This window comes from Pezoporus occidentalis, unplaced genomic scaffold (assembly GCF_034315485.1).
Source record: "Pezoporus occidentalis ecotype Australia unplaced genomic scaffold, CSIRO_AGI_Poc_V1 ctg10, whole genome shotgun sequence".
Classification (NCBI taxonomy): Eukaryota; Metazoa; Chordata; class Aves; order Psittaciformes; family Psittacidae; genus Pezoporus; species Pezoporus occidentalis.
The window spans coordinates 4,382,942-4,399,568 of record NW_026912779.1 but is presented as its reverse complement, the minus strand read 5'-3'; the positions used below and the strand labels follow the sequence as shown (position 1 = coordinate 4,399,568).

Here is a 16,627-nt window from a genome sequence, read left to right as displayed (position 1 = left end):
AGTTCATGACGCTGAAGGATCTCATTGCCTGGCCCCTCAATGATCCTTCTTGTGTTCTGCTGTTAACTTATCTGTTTGTATCATAAATCTACAGTCTCCATTATTATTTGCACTGAAGTCTCTTTTCTGTTTGACAATGTTAAGTATAATTGGAGTGTGTTTATTTTATGGCCTCTACATAAGAGCTGTGAAAAGACCTCAATCTAAATAAGTATCAGGGCCTGTATTTTTGCTTTTTAAGAAAAATTTACTGATGTTTATATGATGTAAATGCAAAGGAATGGTGCATAAATCTAGTTAAGTGTACTTTAATATCTCTTGTGTTTCTTAAAAGATTCATGCATCTATTTGGCTGGTCTCCAAGGATAGATCCAGGCTTAGGTTGTCAAACAAATGGATTTTTAACACTTCTGTGTAGTTAAAGCTAGTTTGGATGCAGTTGAAACTTCGAAATCATAGAATCATAGAATAGTTAGGGTTGGAAAGGACCTTAAGATAATCTAGTTCCAACCCCCCTGCCATGGGCAGGGACACCTCACACTAAACCAGGTCACCCAAGGCCTCATCTGACCTGGTCTTGAGCACTGCCAGGGATGGAGCATTCACAGCCTCCCTGGGCAACCTATTCCAGTGCCAGTCCCTAATGAAGAGTCCCTCTCCAGCATCCCTTCAGATACTGGAAGCTGCTATAAGGTCTCCACACAGCCTTCTCTTCTCCAGGCTGAACAGCCCCAGCTTCCTCAGCCTGTCTTCATACGGGAGGTGCTCCAGTTCCCTGATCATCCTCGTGGCCTCCTCTGGACTTGTTCCAACAGTTCCATGTCCTTTTTACGTTGAGGACACCAGAACTGCACACAATACTCCAGGTGAGGTCTCACGAGAGCAGAGTAGAGGGGCAGGATCACCTCCTTCGACCTTCTGGTCACGCTCCTTCTGATGCAGCCCAGGATACGGTTGCTTTCTGGGCTGCGAGCGCACACTGAAGCTGGCTCATGTTCAGTTTCTCATCAACCAACACCCCCAAGTTCTTCTCCGCAGGGCTGCTCTGAATCTCTTCTCTGCCCAACCTGTAGCTGTGCCTGGGATTGCTCCGACCCAGGTGTAGGACCTTGCACTTGGCATGGTTAAACTCCATGAGGTTGGCATCAGCCCACCTCACAAGTGTGTCGAGGTCCCTCTGGATGGCATTCCTTCCCTCCAGGGTATCAGCCAAACCACACAGCTTGGTGTCATCAGCAAACTTGCTGAGGGTGCACTCAATCCCACTGCCCGTGTCAGCGATGAAGATGTTAAACAAGTACATCAAGAAAAAACTTTGTCAGCCTTGTGTGCGTGTCCCTTTCACTGGGCAGTCTTTAATTCAAAGCCCTTAAATCAAAAGAAGCCCACGAAAGGTTGTTTCTAAGCATTCTTCTCTTATGCATTCAGCTTAGAAGAAATCCTCAGCTGCATCAGTGTTTTGTATAGATGTTCTTGGTATATCTTGATCTTGTCGTTGCTTAGGTAAGACCAAAGTTGGGCTAACTTCTGAAAGTTAGTGTTTAGAAATCATTATTATGATTAATAATTTTATTAATAATTATTTTAAATGGATTAGATTTTCTGCCTTCCATTTGAAGAGCATACTTGTATTGCGACTCATTGCGCAGGCTTAGATACTTTTTATGATGGACCTGTTGTATGTATTGTATCAGAATGTGATTGCACAATTTTAATGTGTTTCTGTTCTGGGTGTGAGAACACAGACAGGGATATATGAAACTTGAGAGTATCCTCACTGTCAGAGCATGCTGTTTGTGACCCACTATTTCCAGGAATTCACTTTTAAAGTGTATTAATATCATAGAACGGTTTGGGTTGGAAGGGACCTTAAAGCTCATCCAGTTCCAACCCCTGCAATGGGCAGGGACACCTTCCACTAGAGCAGGTTGCTCCAAGCCCCATCCAGCCTGGCCTGTTTAAGCAGATTGTGACACTTCAGTTTTAAATCAAGTAAATAAACATGATGCAGCTACCCAGAGAGGGCACCTTCCCATGAAACAGATGCAGAGTTTAGGATTCCAACCTCCATTTCTGAAGAACTCCATGGGTTTCTGTCATTTTGTGGTATGAAATAAATCTGAAGAGGTTTAAAACAAGCAATTTATTTACTTTTTAAAATATTATGTGTAATTCTGGTTTTCCTCGTTTTTTGTTGCCAACTTTTGATTGTGGTATATTAAGGCTTAGTTCTCTTACAGCTATTGGAAATATCTGTTTGCTGTAATCAAGAAGGTGTTCCAGGAATGTTCTAGTTTGAATCATACTGTTTTTTTCCCTTCCCTTTGTAATTTATTCCAGGTATTTATGTAAACTGTCAGACCAGGAGTTGCGACAGAGTGCAGCCCGGAACATGGCAGATTTAATGTGGAGCACCGTTAAAGAACCGTTGGATACAGCCTTGTGTTTTGATAAAGAAAGTCTCGATCTTGCATTCAAGTACTTTATGTCTCCAACTCTGACAATGAGATTGGCTGGGCTGAGTCAAATAACAGTAAGAACTTTTTAAAAACCTTAATAATACTTTGGAGAAAAATGTTTCTTTTTGTGTTTTATGAGTTGCAGACTTGGTTTTGGGGCTCTTGTAATGTGTGAAAATGCAGAATCCTCTTATATCTGCAGTCTTAGGAAATTATAGCCGTGGTTGCGAATATAGGATTCGCTGAGAGAGAACTCCAAGTGATGGTTATGTTCTGCAGCATATGGAATGGAACTGTTGCACATTTCCTGAGCAATTTACCGTGCTAAAAAACCCTCTTAGAACCATGTTTTGTGACAGCTATGTTGAAATCAAGTCCCTTGACATTGTTATATTTGTTGTTTACACAGGCTTTCAGTCTGTTTTCAATTTTACCTTTGCAGTGTCTTGACTCTACTATAATTAGCTGCTTCTTTGTATTGTACATACCTCTTTTTCCTGTTTGTTTAGTATAGTCTGTTTCTCAAGAGAGAGCATTTTTGCATTAATTAGCAGAAGACTGAAGAGGTAAATATATATAGCATCGAATAGAAATAGATAAAAACCAAAACCCCACTCCTCCTTTTCCTATAGAAATTCTCCACATTACACCACCAGTCAATCTCTGTTGTGCATCCTCTGAAAGTCTGAAAATAAGAATCCACCAGTTTGGGTTTTTTTTTCAGGCATGTAGTTCATTTAGGCCTGGGAAATTGTGTCATTTTATGTAGTTCTGTGTTTTGACCTGTCATGATTGATAAATCTGACCTAAAAGTAAGATTTTAATAACAGGACATGTATTACCAGAAGCAGAATTTTGCACCCTCACAGTAAAGAACTTCTTCCTTATACCTGACGTGAACTTCCCTTGTTTCAGTTTGAACCCATCACCCCTTGTCCTATCACTACAGTCCCTGATGAAAAGTCCCTCCCCAGCATCCTTGTAGCCCCCTTCAGACACTGGAAGGTGCTGTGAGGTCTCCACGCAGCCTTTTCTTCTCCAGGCTGAGCAGCCCCACCTTTCTCAGCCTGAAGCTTTATTTTTGTTGTTACCTTGTTTCACTTTGATTTTATCTCCCAGCCATCTGATGAAGTGGTTCAGCTCCAAAATACACTCTTCTGTCTCTCCTAGTCCCTCACAAATAGGATTCTCTGTTTTCCTGTCCTTCCAGTTACAGATGAACTGAAATATGTGGAAATGAGTACTCAACTCATGTGGCCGTCCTTCCTGTTTCAGTTCTTCAACCCCTTTTTTATCTGGTTTCGTGCATTAGTGAAAATGCGACCTTGTTGGGTGTTTCCTCAGCAAATTCAGTGCAAACTTGAACAGTGCACATTTCATGGAATCACAGGCTGGTTTCGGTTGGAAAGGAGTTTAAAGCTCATCCAGTTCCAACCCCCTGCCATGGGCAGGGACACCTTCCACTAGAACAGCTTGCTCCAAGCCCTTGTGTCCAACCTGGCCTTTGAACACTGCCAGGGATGGGGCAGCCACAGCTTCTCTGGGCACCCTGTGCCAGCTCCTCAGCACCCTCACAGGGAAGAACTTCTGCCTTATATCTGACTTAAATGTACCTCCTCTTCCTGCATTGGTTTCCTATGTATAAGGTTTAATTACCTTTGATGCCTGAGTCTTCAGACAAGGTTAGCTGGTGAGGTGCCTTTTAATTCTCGCCTTCCTTTGCTGAAGACTTCATATCTTTGTTGACTTCACAACTAACACATTTGTATTCCATTAATCAAGTCCAGGCATCTTTAGCTCCTTTAATGTTTCATGTATGTTAAAACACTGTAAATGTATTTTATTGGCTCTGGTATTTCCCGGTAAGGAAACATGAAGTGAATTAAATTGTTAGGAGCTGAGTGAGAATAATATGGTGCAACAGCGTCCCAAATGTACTTTGTTTTGCCAGGTTGTGCCAGAATTCTACAACTTTAGTGGAAATTACTTTGAAAGCTGTTTCAGAATTCCAATATCAAAAAGAACACCTTCTGTCAAAATTCCTTTGGATAAGGATTTCAGATGGGAAATATTTTATCAACGTGTGCCCATGGATTTAAAATTGAGGATAGGTGCAGTTCAGTACTCTTTCACTTTTAGATCCCTTTCAAAACAGTCTTGTTTGGGGCACACGTCTTCAGAGAAGCCAGTGAACTCTCACTTCTTCTTTTGACCCAATTTTAACAGCTTATAATTTCTTCATGAAGTTCTGTTCACATGTTTTTCCACTCCTAAATAGGCTTCATTTGAAAGTATCTATTAATAGCTTATCTATTAATAATTGTATAACCAGGCTCTGATTTCTCACTAATTTCTTCAAAAACGCTTTTTCCCCTGAAATTTGTTGAGATCAGACATGAATAAATCTCTGTGTAGATGCTGCAGGACATTAGCTGTCACCCAGATTGGAGAATACATGTACCACGCTTGTTTCAAGACAGGAAAGAGTAAATATTTTGATAAAGATAAGCAACCAGTTGAATTGGAATTTAAAAAATTCACTTTACTTTGTCTTTAATATTTTTGAAAGCCAGATGAGAAGTAAGTTTTATTGCTTAGTTTTAAATGTTTAAAACCCTATTATGTACAGGTAAAGAACTGGATGCAAAGCTACCTCTGTATCTGGAAAGTTGATGCTGAGGAAAAGGGTGGTAAAGAGATGGAAACCTCCAGCAGGCTTTTCTGTTTTGCTGAGATAACTTGAATTTATCAGTTCATATACCTTTGAAAGCTTCATTTCATATAAAAATACATAATTTTCACTCTCCACTTTTGCAGACTTTCACACTGATAATGTGACAAAAGAAATCTTTGCTGTTGTAGTAAACATTACAGTAATGGGGAGACTCATCCTAAGACATCAGTTTCCAGAGTGTGGGTTTCATTCCTCGTGAAAGCCTGGGTGCAAAGTGACTGCCTCACACCTTGCTTTGATTTCTGGAGTGGGTGGAGTTTTGTAACAACATTTAATTGCTTTAGTGAAAGAAAGGTCAATTAAAAAGGAAAAGTGATGCCTCTTGCTACTGGAATGCCTGTTCAAAGTTTTGTCAAAGCAGCGTATTTAAAAGCATTGAGAACTACTGGAAGACATTGTTTACACTCACTGATACTGTTTATAAATGTAAGAAAGCTACCTCACAAGATGTCTAGCCAAAATGTTAACTTTCTTCTTCCTTTTTCTAACTGTAGAACCAACTTCATACCTTCAATGATGTGTGTAATAATGAGTCATTAGTTTCAGACACAGAAACGTAAGTAGGAACATTACTATGAATACTTTCAGTGTGCTATATGATCGCGGTTCTCCTGTATTGTTGTTGTGGATTATACACAGTGGGGAGTGGTGATAATCTGAGGCATTTATTAGAAATTTTCTAAGCAGAGGTTTAATAAATGGTTTTAAGTGGTAATGTTGAAAACATTTCTAAATGTCTCTGGTTTTTGTATTGTCATAAAGCATAAAAGTCGAGGTAACCTTTAGAAAAAAGCAGATGCTGAAGTAATAAGTACCTGTAACAGGCCATTATCTCCATTATGATGTATAAATAAGAACCAGCTAATTCATATCCAAGTAGTATTTTTGCCATATTCTTAGTTTCTTGATTACTTAGTTAACAAAACATGTGCCAACACTGGCTCTCAGCCTTGTTATTAGTTTTCCACTGAGTCTGTGAGCCTGTGCTATTTGTTGGTTTTCTTCAAAGTCCTTGTTTGTGTAATTTAGGTGTGTTTAAGAGTTCTAAAAGGGATTCCCATAATCTTTGAGAAGATTCATGTGTGGGATTGTATTCCAGTGAGGAAATGTGCTAATTTTTGTAATAACTGTAATCTTACTGTTAGAACCCTACAGATTAGGCAAGAAGTATGTCTTTCAGTAGTTGAAATAACTGTTCTGTGGAAATCATAGGCAAAGTAGGTAAAATCTAGGCTATTACTTGTGAAATACTCTTTACGTGTATCTTGGGGGTAGTATCCATGTGTGGATCTCTCTCACTGCAGACACACTCCACTGTCTTTTGCTCATCAATGAGAAGTCTGTTGCAGCAGCAGTTGGCTTGCTTTTTCATCTGGGTATTTTTATTATAGCTGGTTTTATTTGAACACCTGCTCATTGAAATCTGGCAGCAGTCAGGACCACAACCCTGTAGATTTCATGTAGATAACTTGAATACTTGAAGTGAAATTTAGGGGACTAGGTCGACAAGACAACTTTGTCTTGTCCTTTGTTGCTGAATCAGTAGGTGAACATGAATCCATGCTATCTATTTATTGCAAAGAAAGTTTTGATACATAGTGCCAGGACAAAAAATAAGGCGTTATTATTAACTATGCCATAAGTATCTTACTATGATCTGATGAGACCGGAATGTCATGTCATTAAGCTCATATACATGTCAAAATATTTTCATTACTGTAATAAATGTAATCACACATGTATTACTTTAATATATATATATAAGATTATTATTTATTATATATATTATCTTACATATTTTGTGGCCTAGGAGAGGTGTTGGGTTTTTTCCAAAGCTTCTAGTTCTGTAGCAGTGGAAGTACATACTACAGGAGTATAACACCTTGGGCATGTGAGGTGGTTTTTGTTGGCTGGGGTATTTTCAATATTGTACTGACAGTTTATGGTGTATTCTTACACTGGGACTGCCAAACCTCAGTTTTACCCCTTTTTTCTCTTCCTTCCTTTACGTTGAGTATCTGAAACTGAGGTGTTTCTTGGGTAGTTCATCTTCTGAAACATACTGTGAATGAAATAATTTGTAACAAGTAGTAACTGATTAAAGAACATTAACAAGAAGCTATTCCACCAGTTAAACCTGTTAAAAAGCTGTTTGATTTTCTATCTCAAATGTAAAAAAGGAAACTTATCAAGAAGGGGAAGAGGAGGCTGCTGAAATTTCCCCGCAGAAGAGCAGATGTACTGTGCAGGAACATCAGTTATTTTAAAGCTGAAGGAAATTGTCAAATTCTCATTTGGGCTATTACTTTCTTGGCAAGGGCATCTGTAAACAGGCTGTCATTTGAAAGGAATGCAGCATGGACAGAAGACCTTCTTTTCCACTTTTGTAGTACGTGGCTTTTTTAAATGTGAATTCCAGTCATTCTGGTGTTCTACCTGAAAAGCTGGGTACTTACCAGTATTGAGTATTGCTGCTCAGCTTCAGATGTCTTTTGGAATCACTGATTTCTTCCAGCCAAATCATGAGGAATGGCTGGTGCAGAAGGACGGGGAAAACATCTCACTTCTATAGTTTGTTCAGTACAAAGCTTCCTTCTCATTAAAGACTCTGTTCATGAGGAATTTTTGGATGAGAAGGCACTTACGGAGTTGGCAGTGATTGAATGAGCAGCAAAAGGGAAGCTTTTCATTCCTGTTTTCTTTCCTTAGTGGAGAAAGGAAGTCTAAGATTCATTATGTACCTTTGTAGCCTCTGCAGATTTATCAAAGGAAGATGTTTTGCACTATGCCTGGTCATCCCCATTATGTGTTTTGACTTTTCCAGATGCGTTTGGAACTGTCAACCTTTGGGATTTCTCCTTCTGTATCTTGATAAGGTGGGTTTGCGGGAGGTATCTTCTCTTTTTAAGAAAGAGCTATCAGTTCTAGTGCTTCCCTTTTGTTTGGGAGAATCATCAGGAGTTTGCAGCAAGTATTTTGCGAGAGTAGCCTCCCGCCTTTATCTGTATGGTTGCAAATTTTTCCAGGGTAAGATAAGCTAAAGCATCTTTTGGCTAGGAAGTCATCGGTTTTCACAATTTGCACTTGAAAACAGCAGAAAGCCAAGGGAGAGAAATCTGTTTTCTCTCCATAGGTATTTGTATGTCTTTTTAGCTTTAGTTTACTTGACTGTCTTCTCTAGGGTGTGTGGTGACTGAGTATATGTATTGTCAGGACATGTGCAGTGTCTCAGTGACTCAACTTCATAATATCCCTCAGAGATACTTTTAATTTAGCTATTCCTGGCTCTTAAGATAGAATCAAGTTCTTTGCAGTCTGAGGTAGTGAAGAGTATGAAATCTATTGAAGCTAAAAATAACAGGACTGAACAGAAGAGAAGTCTTTGATTAGTGATTCCTCAAACTAGTTTGCTGATGTTGGTTACTGAAAAACGATCATGTCTTTCAGGGAGGGAAAGATGTTTTTATGCTGTTTGGACCACAAGAGGAAAAACTTGTTTTTTCCTTAAAGAGGACACCACCAGCTGGTGGAAATAACACGTGTAAAGAGATATTTGTTTTGCTCCTTGAGTGGAAGGCAGCCAAGAACTTGAGTTTCAGGTTTCAGGTTGATACTGCCACGACCTCCTGCCTCACTTACAAAACTCGATTACCCTCCCTTAAAAATCTCCTTCCAGAGCGATTTCAGGCGTGCAAAATCCCTTCCACCTGTGAACAGAAATGTTTGTATCATTTCTTCTCCTTTCTTTTCCCTCTCTTATTTATTGGGATACTAATCTGCAAGTTTTGTATTGCTTTTTGTGTTCTCTTAGCTCATGCTAACTCTTGCTTTCTCAATCTTTTGTCTAAGCTCACCAGCTGAATTAATGGCAACATCGTTTAAACACCTCTTCCCATCTCCTGTTCCACATTCCAGGGATCTTCCCTGCTTTTCTTTGAAAACAAATAGTAGTGAAGTTTTTCACCCAGCTCACTGATGTTTCTGTCTAATGGCATAAACCTCTCTAGTGGCACACACAATGGTTTAATAAATACTCAGGATGATGTCAGAGCGGTGGTTTCGGAGCCTGCAAAGCATCCCATGAGAAAATGGATGCTCACAAAAACGTGTGCTTGAATGCGTGTTTGGAGGGTGTCTGCTTTATCCTCTTCACATTTCTGAGCCTAAATAGTTGAGATCAGTATTCTACATCTGTTGTTGTGTTGTAGATGCTATTTCAGTGATTTTGTCTTCATCCCTTGCAAGCTGCTCGTTCTATTGCTACATCTTTCCTGTTGAGGTTTCGCATGGTATTTTTCAGTGACGTTACTGACTTGCTGTTGTGTTTCATCCAGCTTTGTAGCTGCCTGGTGAATTGTGTTGGGAATTGGCTGGTTGGATAAATAAGGTTTTCTTTGGGGAGGCTTATTTTGATGTGGGATTTGTTCCTGAATCTGGGTTATCATGTGGCTACCAAGTATTGCACCACAGCCTTAGATTAAAGTGTTGCTAGGACTTTAACCCAGTCCTCTTATAGAGAAGCGTGCTTTGACCTACCAGGAGAATGCATAAACTGTACTTTCCTTCCGGATAGTTTTATTTACAATAACAAACAAAATTCAAGCTGCGGTACTTGCCTTTTGTAAGTACAGTTCACAAACATCAGGTTATATCACAGCTGCATAGCTGCCACTCTCTTCCTGCAGACTCGGGGAGTGCCTGGGGAAACTAATGTCAGAAGTGCTTGAATTTCATTTCTTGGAAGTATACCAGTTATTTTTGACAGATATGAACTGTCAGTGAACTTAAATTTAAAGTGTAAGGAGAAATTAAGTCTAGGGATCATCTAGCCTTGTATCTTGTGGACATTTCCAGTGTGAGAAAGATTTAGAGCCAACTAAACCAGAGTAGATACTGCTTTTACTTTTTCATTCTCTTCTCCTTCTCCCTCGCCCACAGCACAGACCCAGAGAGAGTATCAGGTTCTTTAAATGACTTGTCCCTTGCAATCCCAATTACCAAATCCATGAAAAATAGCTAATGCGTGTTATTACCAAGGTGAATGTTATTACTGCTAAGGTCTCTATGACGTAGATGCCTAATTTGTAAAACCATTCTTTCTGCAGCTACATTCATGTTAGAGGGAAAAGCATATCTATGCTTTGATCATAATGCATGTTTTTCACTCTCACTGTTTCCTTCCTGAAATGGAAGTGTTCAGGAAATAAGTCAGACATCCTTCATTTACACTGAAATCTGCTTTCTTTGGTGAATCCTTCAATCTGCTGTCGTAATTTCTTAGTATATCAGAGAACAAAACACTTGGTGCTGGTAGTAATGTTGTCCTTTCTAAAGGCAGTGTATATAGTGATGGGTGTGCCTTCAGCAGAACTTTCTGGGAGGAACAATTCTCTCTGGGAAACACAAAGGCAGCATTCTGCCTTTCACCACAAGGACCCTCTTGTTTTTGGTCATCCTCAACGAATCCATATCAAATGGATGTTTACCTTCAGAAATCTGAGATGTCATTTTATCACAGTTGAGCTCACCAGTAGGATAAAGAGGTTTTTACTGCTGAGAATACATCCAGTAAAAAAAAAAGCAGTCCTGCAAAAGAATAATCCATTATTTCTCAGAGGAAAACGTTGCAGCTAGAGATAGAGAACTGCCATACCGGTTCAATACAATGTGAAGGAGCACACTCTCTAAGGGAGGTTTTGTTCTTTCCTTTAGAGTAGCTAAAATGCAACATATGACTCTGGATACAATGTCTAATGGACATTGTGCTACTAGCAGAAGTACTTGGTTTAAGGAGAGGCACGCAGCAGCATGTCCTTTCATATTAACATCACCTAGTGAATCTAGCTGTGTTTAGCTGGGATTCATTCTGAAAGCTACAGGTTTAAAAATTGAAAGCCAAGAAGAAATTAAATGGTCCCGGAACAAAAAGACCTCCACTGACTTATTACACTGGTATTAAGGCTTTTTACCTCTCACAGAGGACCGTATGCAATGATTTTCTTCACATTTCATAGCCAGAAGTGCATCCATTCAGGCCTCCTGCATCTAATGGGTGTACGGTCACTCGTGTCACCAGATCCATCTACCTTCTATGCATGCAAAATGCAAGCTATGAGGCTTTCTGCTTTTATTTTGATCCTGTAGCAGGAGCGCTTGTGCCCACAGCAAGGAGAAGCCCTGTAAAGCCGTGAGAAGGAGCTGAACAGACTGTTAAGTTCAAGGAACGCGTTTTACAGGCTGCATTCAGTTTTCAAAGTGTGAGTTGGGCACCCGTGATTTGAGGTGAATTTGCAATATCAGGTCTACCAGCTGCCTGCCAAAACGAAGTGCTGTAGTCTCTTGAGCCCCATCTCCATGGGCAATGCCACTGTGGGCATTGGGTTTGACAGCATGGAGGCAAGTGGATAAGAGCATTTTTTAAAGCCATGCTTGTTCCTAAAGGAGACTTCAAAGGAGTAATAAGTTCCTTTAGCTGTAAAATCTGCAAAGCCGCAGCTTGCGTGTGAAAAGGCCTTACTTCTGTTTTTATTAGACAGAAATTGAAGCCCTAAATGAGTCTGTAATGTCCATGCTCCAAAGTTTGATCTGGGGTAGGCATCTTTGGGGTGTTGCGGTGGTGCTTGGATGTTGGTTTGGTTTTGAAATGAGGCTGTAGGAAGTAAGTAGACTTGGATTTCATAGAACAGATCTGGCTTATCTTTGTCATCCCTCTTTGAGCAGATACCCTCAGAAACTGACTTTGCAGTATGAGAACTAATTTACTAATAAGCCATAAGTGATATTGTTGGTAAATTGTTGTACCTTGCAAGACAGTTATTACTTAAATATTAGGAGACATTATTTTTTTTGACCAATATATTTGATTCCCGATATCCTGGAATTAGACTAGAGGATAACAAGAGTGGTGTTGAGTAAGAGGTTCTTTGCTCCTTGAGTTCATCCATACGGATCAGGCAGTTCAAGACAATTGAAGAACTGGCAGGATACCCTGGGAAAGTGAATCCTGTTTGGAAAACCTAAAAGGCATCTCTTTTTACCTAATGATTCTTGTTCTCTTATTGCAAGTGATCCAAGATTGGCAATCCTGGAATTTTAACAGTGACCGTAAATGTTGACACAGAATCACAGAATGGTTTGGGTTGGAAGAGACCTTAAAGACCATCTAGCTCCAATAGCAGCAGTAAAAACACTTCTTCCTGTAGTCCTCCAAGACACCCACTCCCTCCCATCCTCTCCTCCTTGGGAAACAGAGCGCTTTTATTCCAGGGCCATTTAAACTACAGGCTGTGCTTTAAATACTGTGATGTCCTCTAATTGCTTCTGGTGCCAAAATCTGGATAAACAAACCTTTGCTTGAAAGGAAGGAATAAAAAGGAGCTTATGCACTAGTTTCCAGACAGGGCAGGCCTTTCTGGAAGTTCAGCTTTTGTTTTGGAAAATTTGGATTCCTTGTCCTGTTCTGTTGGAATGTTTGCTTATGGATTGGCACTGGGTGAAGCTCCCTCTTCTTGTGGATGAAACAAAATGAGAATTTTGAAGTATCTTTATGCTACGTGTGTGTAAGTATGACCATGTAAAACATAGGGGTTTAAAGCTACATGAGCTGCTCTTTGTGCAAGAGAATCCGAAAGTATTTCAGTGGGTTTCTTTAAAAACTGATTTCCAGCACTTCCACCTTTAGCTGCATTTGTGAACTCAGTAGTTCTGGAATTCCATCATAAACTTGGGTTAAACAGCAGTGTTTATCAAAATCTTACCTGTGAGGACTTTGAAAGTGGTCTGTTGCACTCTATTAACGGGTGGAGTTGTTGGTTACAGGTTTGCTAATGATCCAGAGGGGTGAGTGGGAAATGGTGGTGTTTGGCATTAGTCTTCCAGCTCAAGAAAAAAATAGAGGAATCATTTTCTTCGTACTTGAATGAATGACCATTGACTATGCTTTGTATTCAACCAAGTTTTCATATGCTTACTACAATTACAGGTATGAATTTAAAAGACATGCTGTGCTGGGGCAGAGCACAGTGTGTATATTGTAGGCAAATAATTTCACGTGTTCCCACTATTTTTCCTCTCTAGGTCAATTGCAAAAGAACTTGCAGACTGGCTTATCAGCAACAATGTAGTTGAGCACATTTTTGGACCAAATTTACACATTGAGGTTTGTGTAAAATTCCTATTTTTAGTATAAACATGGAGGAGTAACTAATTGTTCTAGTAAAACCTTTCCTCAATATGTTCTCACTTTGCAGATCATCAAACAGTGCCAAGTGATCCTGAATTTTCTTGCAGCAGAAGGGAGACTTAGTACTCAACATATAGACTGTATTTGGGCAGCGGCACAGGTAGCTATAAAACTGGCATGATTGAAGGAGTGATACAAAAATCCCAATAGAAAATGTCAAGTTGATTTTGGTTTTAAAGTTGAGTTTCTTTCTTCTTCTTGTCCGTTTTGCTGAGCAAAATTGTAAGTTAAGTAACTGCCACAGTTACTGGGTTTTTATTAGATGCAGAAATCCACCTAGGCTACTTTTATACAAGAGGAAAAAAGGCAGCTGTATAGCGAGGGCATAGTATTTCCACTAAGAAAGGGAATAAAGATTGTAAGGTGGATGTAATATTTTTACTGTTGTGCTAAATTGCCTTGCTCCTATGTATTGTAGCTGCCATTTCTGATACTCCTGGTGGGTACAATCAGGTGACAGTTGTGGCAGTGAAGTTTACAGCTGTGCTGCAGTGCTGGTGTTCAAGTGTATAGAAGGTACTGAGGTTTTATTTTTAGCTTGGTAAACCTGGAAGCTCTTTTTTCCTTCAGGAAGATGTATTTGTTTGCTACTTCTCAGGGATGGATATGCTTTTTATTTTAGGTTGTGAAATGTTTTATTTAGGGGCTTTGAAGGCAGGAGACATTTTGATTTCCTGTTGTGGAAACTGTTAGTCTGTGGTTTCGTTCTGCTTTTATTATTGAAAAAAGCCACTCAGCAAACAAACAGATCCCAGAAAAAATCCCTCAAGGTTTCAGCGTCAGTTTTTCTGAAAAATACACTCAAGATGAAGGTCAGAGAAATAAAATTGATCTTTTGAACAGGTACAGAGAGCACACTTTTATACAGGTTAGCATTTGAAGGGGGTTTTTTATGTGTTCAGTATTTCTCTGTGATTTGTCTCAGTCAAATACCTCTGTACACACATGCTGAACCCTCTGTATTCCATTGTCATTATAACATGCAGCTGCTCCCTGTAACAGCATTCCCTCTTAAAAGGCTCCAATTCTCTTTATCAAAGTAATTAATAATTATTTATTGCACTTACATTTTTAAAGCAGTATTTTACCTTCCTTAATGTTTTTGCACTTACAGTAACTCACACTAGTATTAGACATTTGGAGTTTTTCTTTCACCCTATAATTGAATATAGTTACCCAAATGAGCTAATTCTTTTACAGTTCACAAGTTCATTTTGACATACTGTTATATATTATTGAATATAACAATACTGTTACATTCAATATATATTTTTGATATCAGAACAAAGCATGTCCTAATCACTTCCTCTAAAAGGTTTAAACCTCCAATGTTGTTTAAAATGCCAACACATTTAGACTAAAAGAATAAAAGACCTTAAAAAATATATTTTCCACTATTTAAACTAACTTCTGGGCAAAAATGTATCTCCTCTGAACTGAAGCAGGTATCTCAAGATGTTTAGATGGATCCTTGTATAGAATCTACGTAATTTCAGTCCAGTTTGAATCCTGTGAAAGGCAGCCTGTACCCCATTAACTGCTGACATGTATTTTATATGCTAGGAAGGCAAAATAAATAATGACAAAACCCACCCCTTTTGAGGTACATTTGTGGTAACCAACATTAAAAATGTTTTTTCTAGAAGATCCTTGTAGCTGTTATTTAGTTTTTGAATATCAGCATCCTTACAAACATCGTGAAACCCTTTGAATGACTATGAAGAACAGCATTTAACCTAAGAGGAAACATCTAGGAGCAATGTCACTTTAATGTGTAAATAGAGTGTACTCTTAGCTAAACACATTGTCATATTTCTTGACATCCATTACTGGAAAGACAAAAGAATTGTAAATAAGACTCACACAGTTCACACAGTCTGTTCTCTCAGTCTCACATTAGCCTGTAATGTCTTCAGTTGTATTTACCACCTCATTGCAAGTATTATTTCCCTCAAGCTTTAGCATATACACTATATTGTAGAAGTTGTATTTAAGTTAAAATCCAGTTGTTCGTTTCACCATATCTCTTAGAACTGGAACAAAGGAAGACACTGTCACATTTGGTTTCACTAAACTTTATATGTTCTACAACATAAAAACTAAGTTTATTCAGAATTATAAGGCTTATGTAGTTTGGGATTATTGGACAAATACATCCTGAGAATTTGTGCAAATATGTTGTTTAATAATTAATTTTATCAATCTTTGAATTATTTTTGGTGTTCATTTTGCTGTTTCTGTTACCTTCTCTGTTTGTACTTTGTAGCTAAAGCATTGCAGTCGTTACATCCATGACTTGTTTCCTTCCTTGATCAAAAACTTGGACCCTGTCCCACTTAGACATCTTCTTAACCTGGTCTCAACTCTTCATCCAAGTGCTCACACTGAACAGGTAAAAGACAAGGCAAACAAAATCACTGAAACAAGAGAAATTCTGTTAGTATATTAGACAAGCATTATGGATTGGTCTTTGTGTTTCTAAAGGAGTACATGCAAAAGTAATATTCACTAATGCGTAAGAGTGAAACTTTATGAGTAAAGTCATGTTTCTTCAAGTAGGCCTTTTCTGTCTTCTGAATTATAATCTTTCTGAGACATTTTTGAAGACTCCATAAGCACCGATAGAAGATTTTAACTATGTCTGAAGTCAGAAAGTGTTTCACACATTATTTAGTGCATTCATTTATTCTGATGAGTTTATGTTGGTGAACTGCAGTATTGCCATATAGAAAGATTAGTAGATTCTTGCGAGCAGAACCTACTGCTTCTTAATGGCACTGTTACCTGTTTCTGTTTATAGACCTTGTATTTGGCCTCAATGCTTATAAAAGCACTGTGGAATAATGCACTAGCAGCTAAGGCTCAGCTGTCAAAACAAAGCTCTTTTGCATCTTTACTGAGTACCAATCTACCCATGGGAAACAAAAAAGGTACGTGGTTTTCCAGTAGATCCAGTAGTTAAATGTTTAATTTTCCTAGTCTCCTTGTTGCCTTTGGACCAAAAGGATGTTTAGAACTTTTTACTTGAAGTATTTTTAGGCATGTCATGCTGACATTTTTCAAGCAAGTTGAGGATAAAGACAAAAGCATTAAAGCTTTGGGAGCCCATTTGGAAAGCTTTCTATTTCCAATCAGTTCTGTTTGTAGTATCTAAAGTAGCATGTATTTTTGTATTACTTTTTTCTTTTTTAA

General features: G+C 38.8%; 1 protein-coding gene across 9 annotated transcripts in view; it reads left to right on the top strand.

Annotated features, from left to right (window-relative positions):
* The window catches only part of USP34 (ubiquitin specific peptidase 34), a 137,039-nt gene that overhangs the window by 41,059 nt on the left and 79,353 nt on the right, over window positions 1-16,627 (top strand). For all 9 annotated transcript variants that reach the window (XM_062609994.1, XM_062609982.1, XM_062609972.1 and 6 more), the window contains 6 exons: window positions 2,341-2,533; window positions 5,688-5,749; window positions 13,270-13,351; window positions 13,443-13,535; window positions 15,702-15,827; window positions 16,236-16,365. In XM_062609994.1, the coding sequence (XP_062465978.1) occupies window positions 2,341-2,533; window positions 5,688-5,749; window positions 13,270-13,351; window positions 13,443-13,535; window positions 15,702-15,827; window positions 16,236-16,365 (686 nt within the window). The remainder of the gene's footprint in view (window positions 1-2,340; window positions 2,534-5,687; window positions 5,750-13,269; window positions 13,352-13,442; window positions 13,536-15,701; window positions 15,828-16,235; window positions 16,366-16,627) is intronic.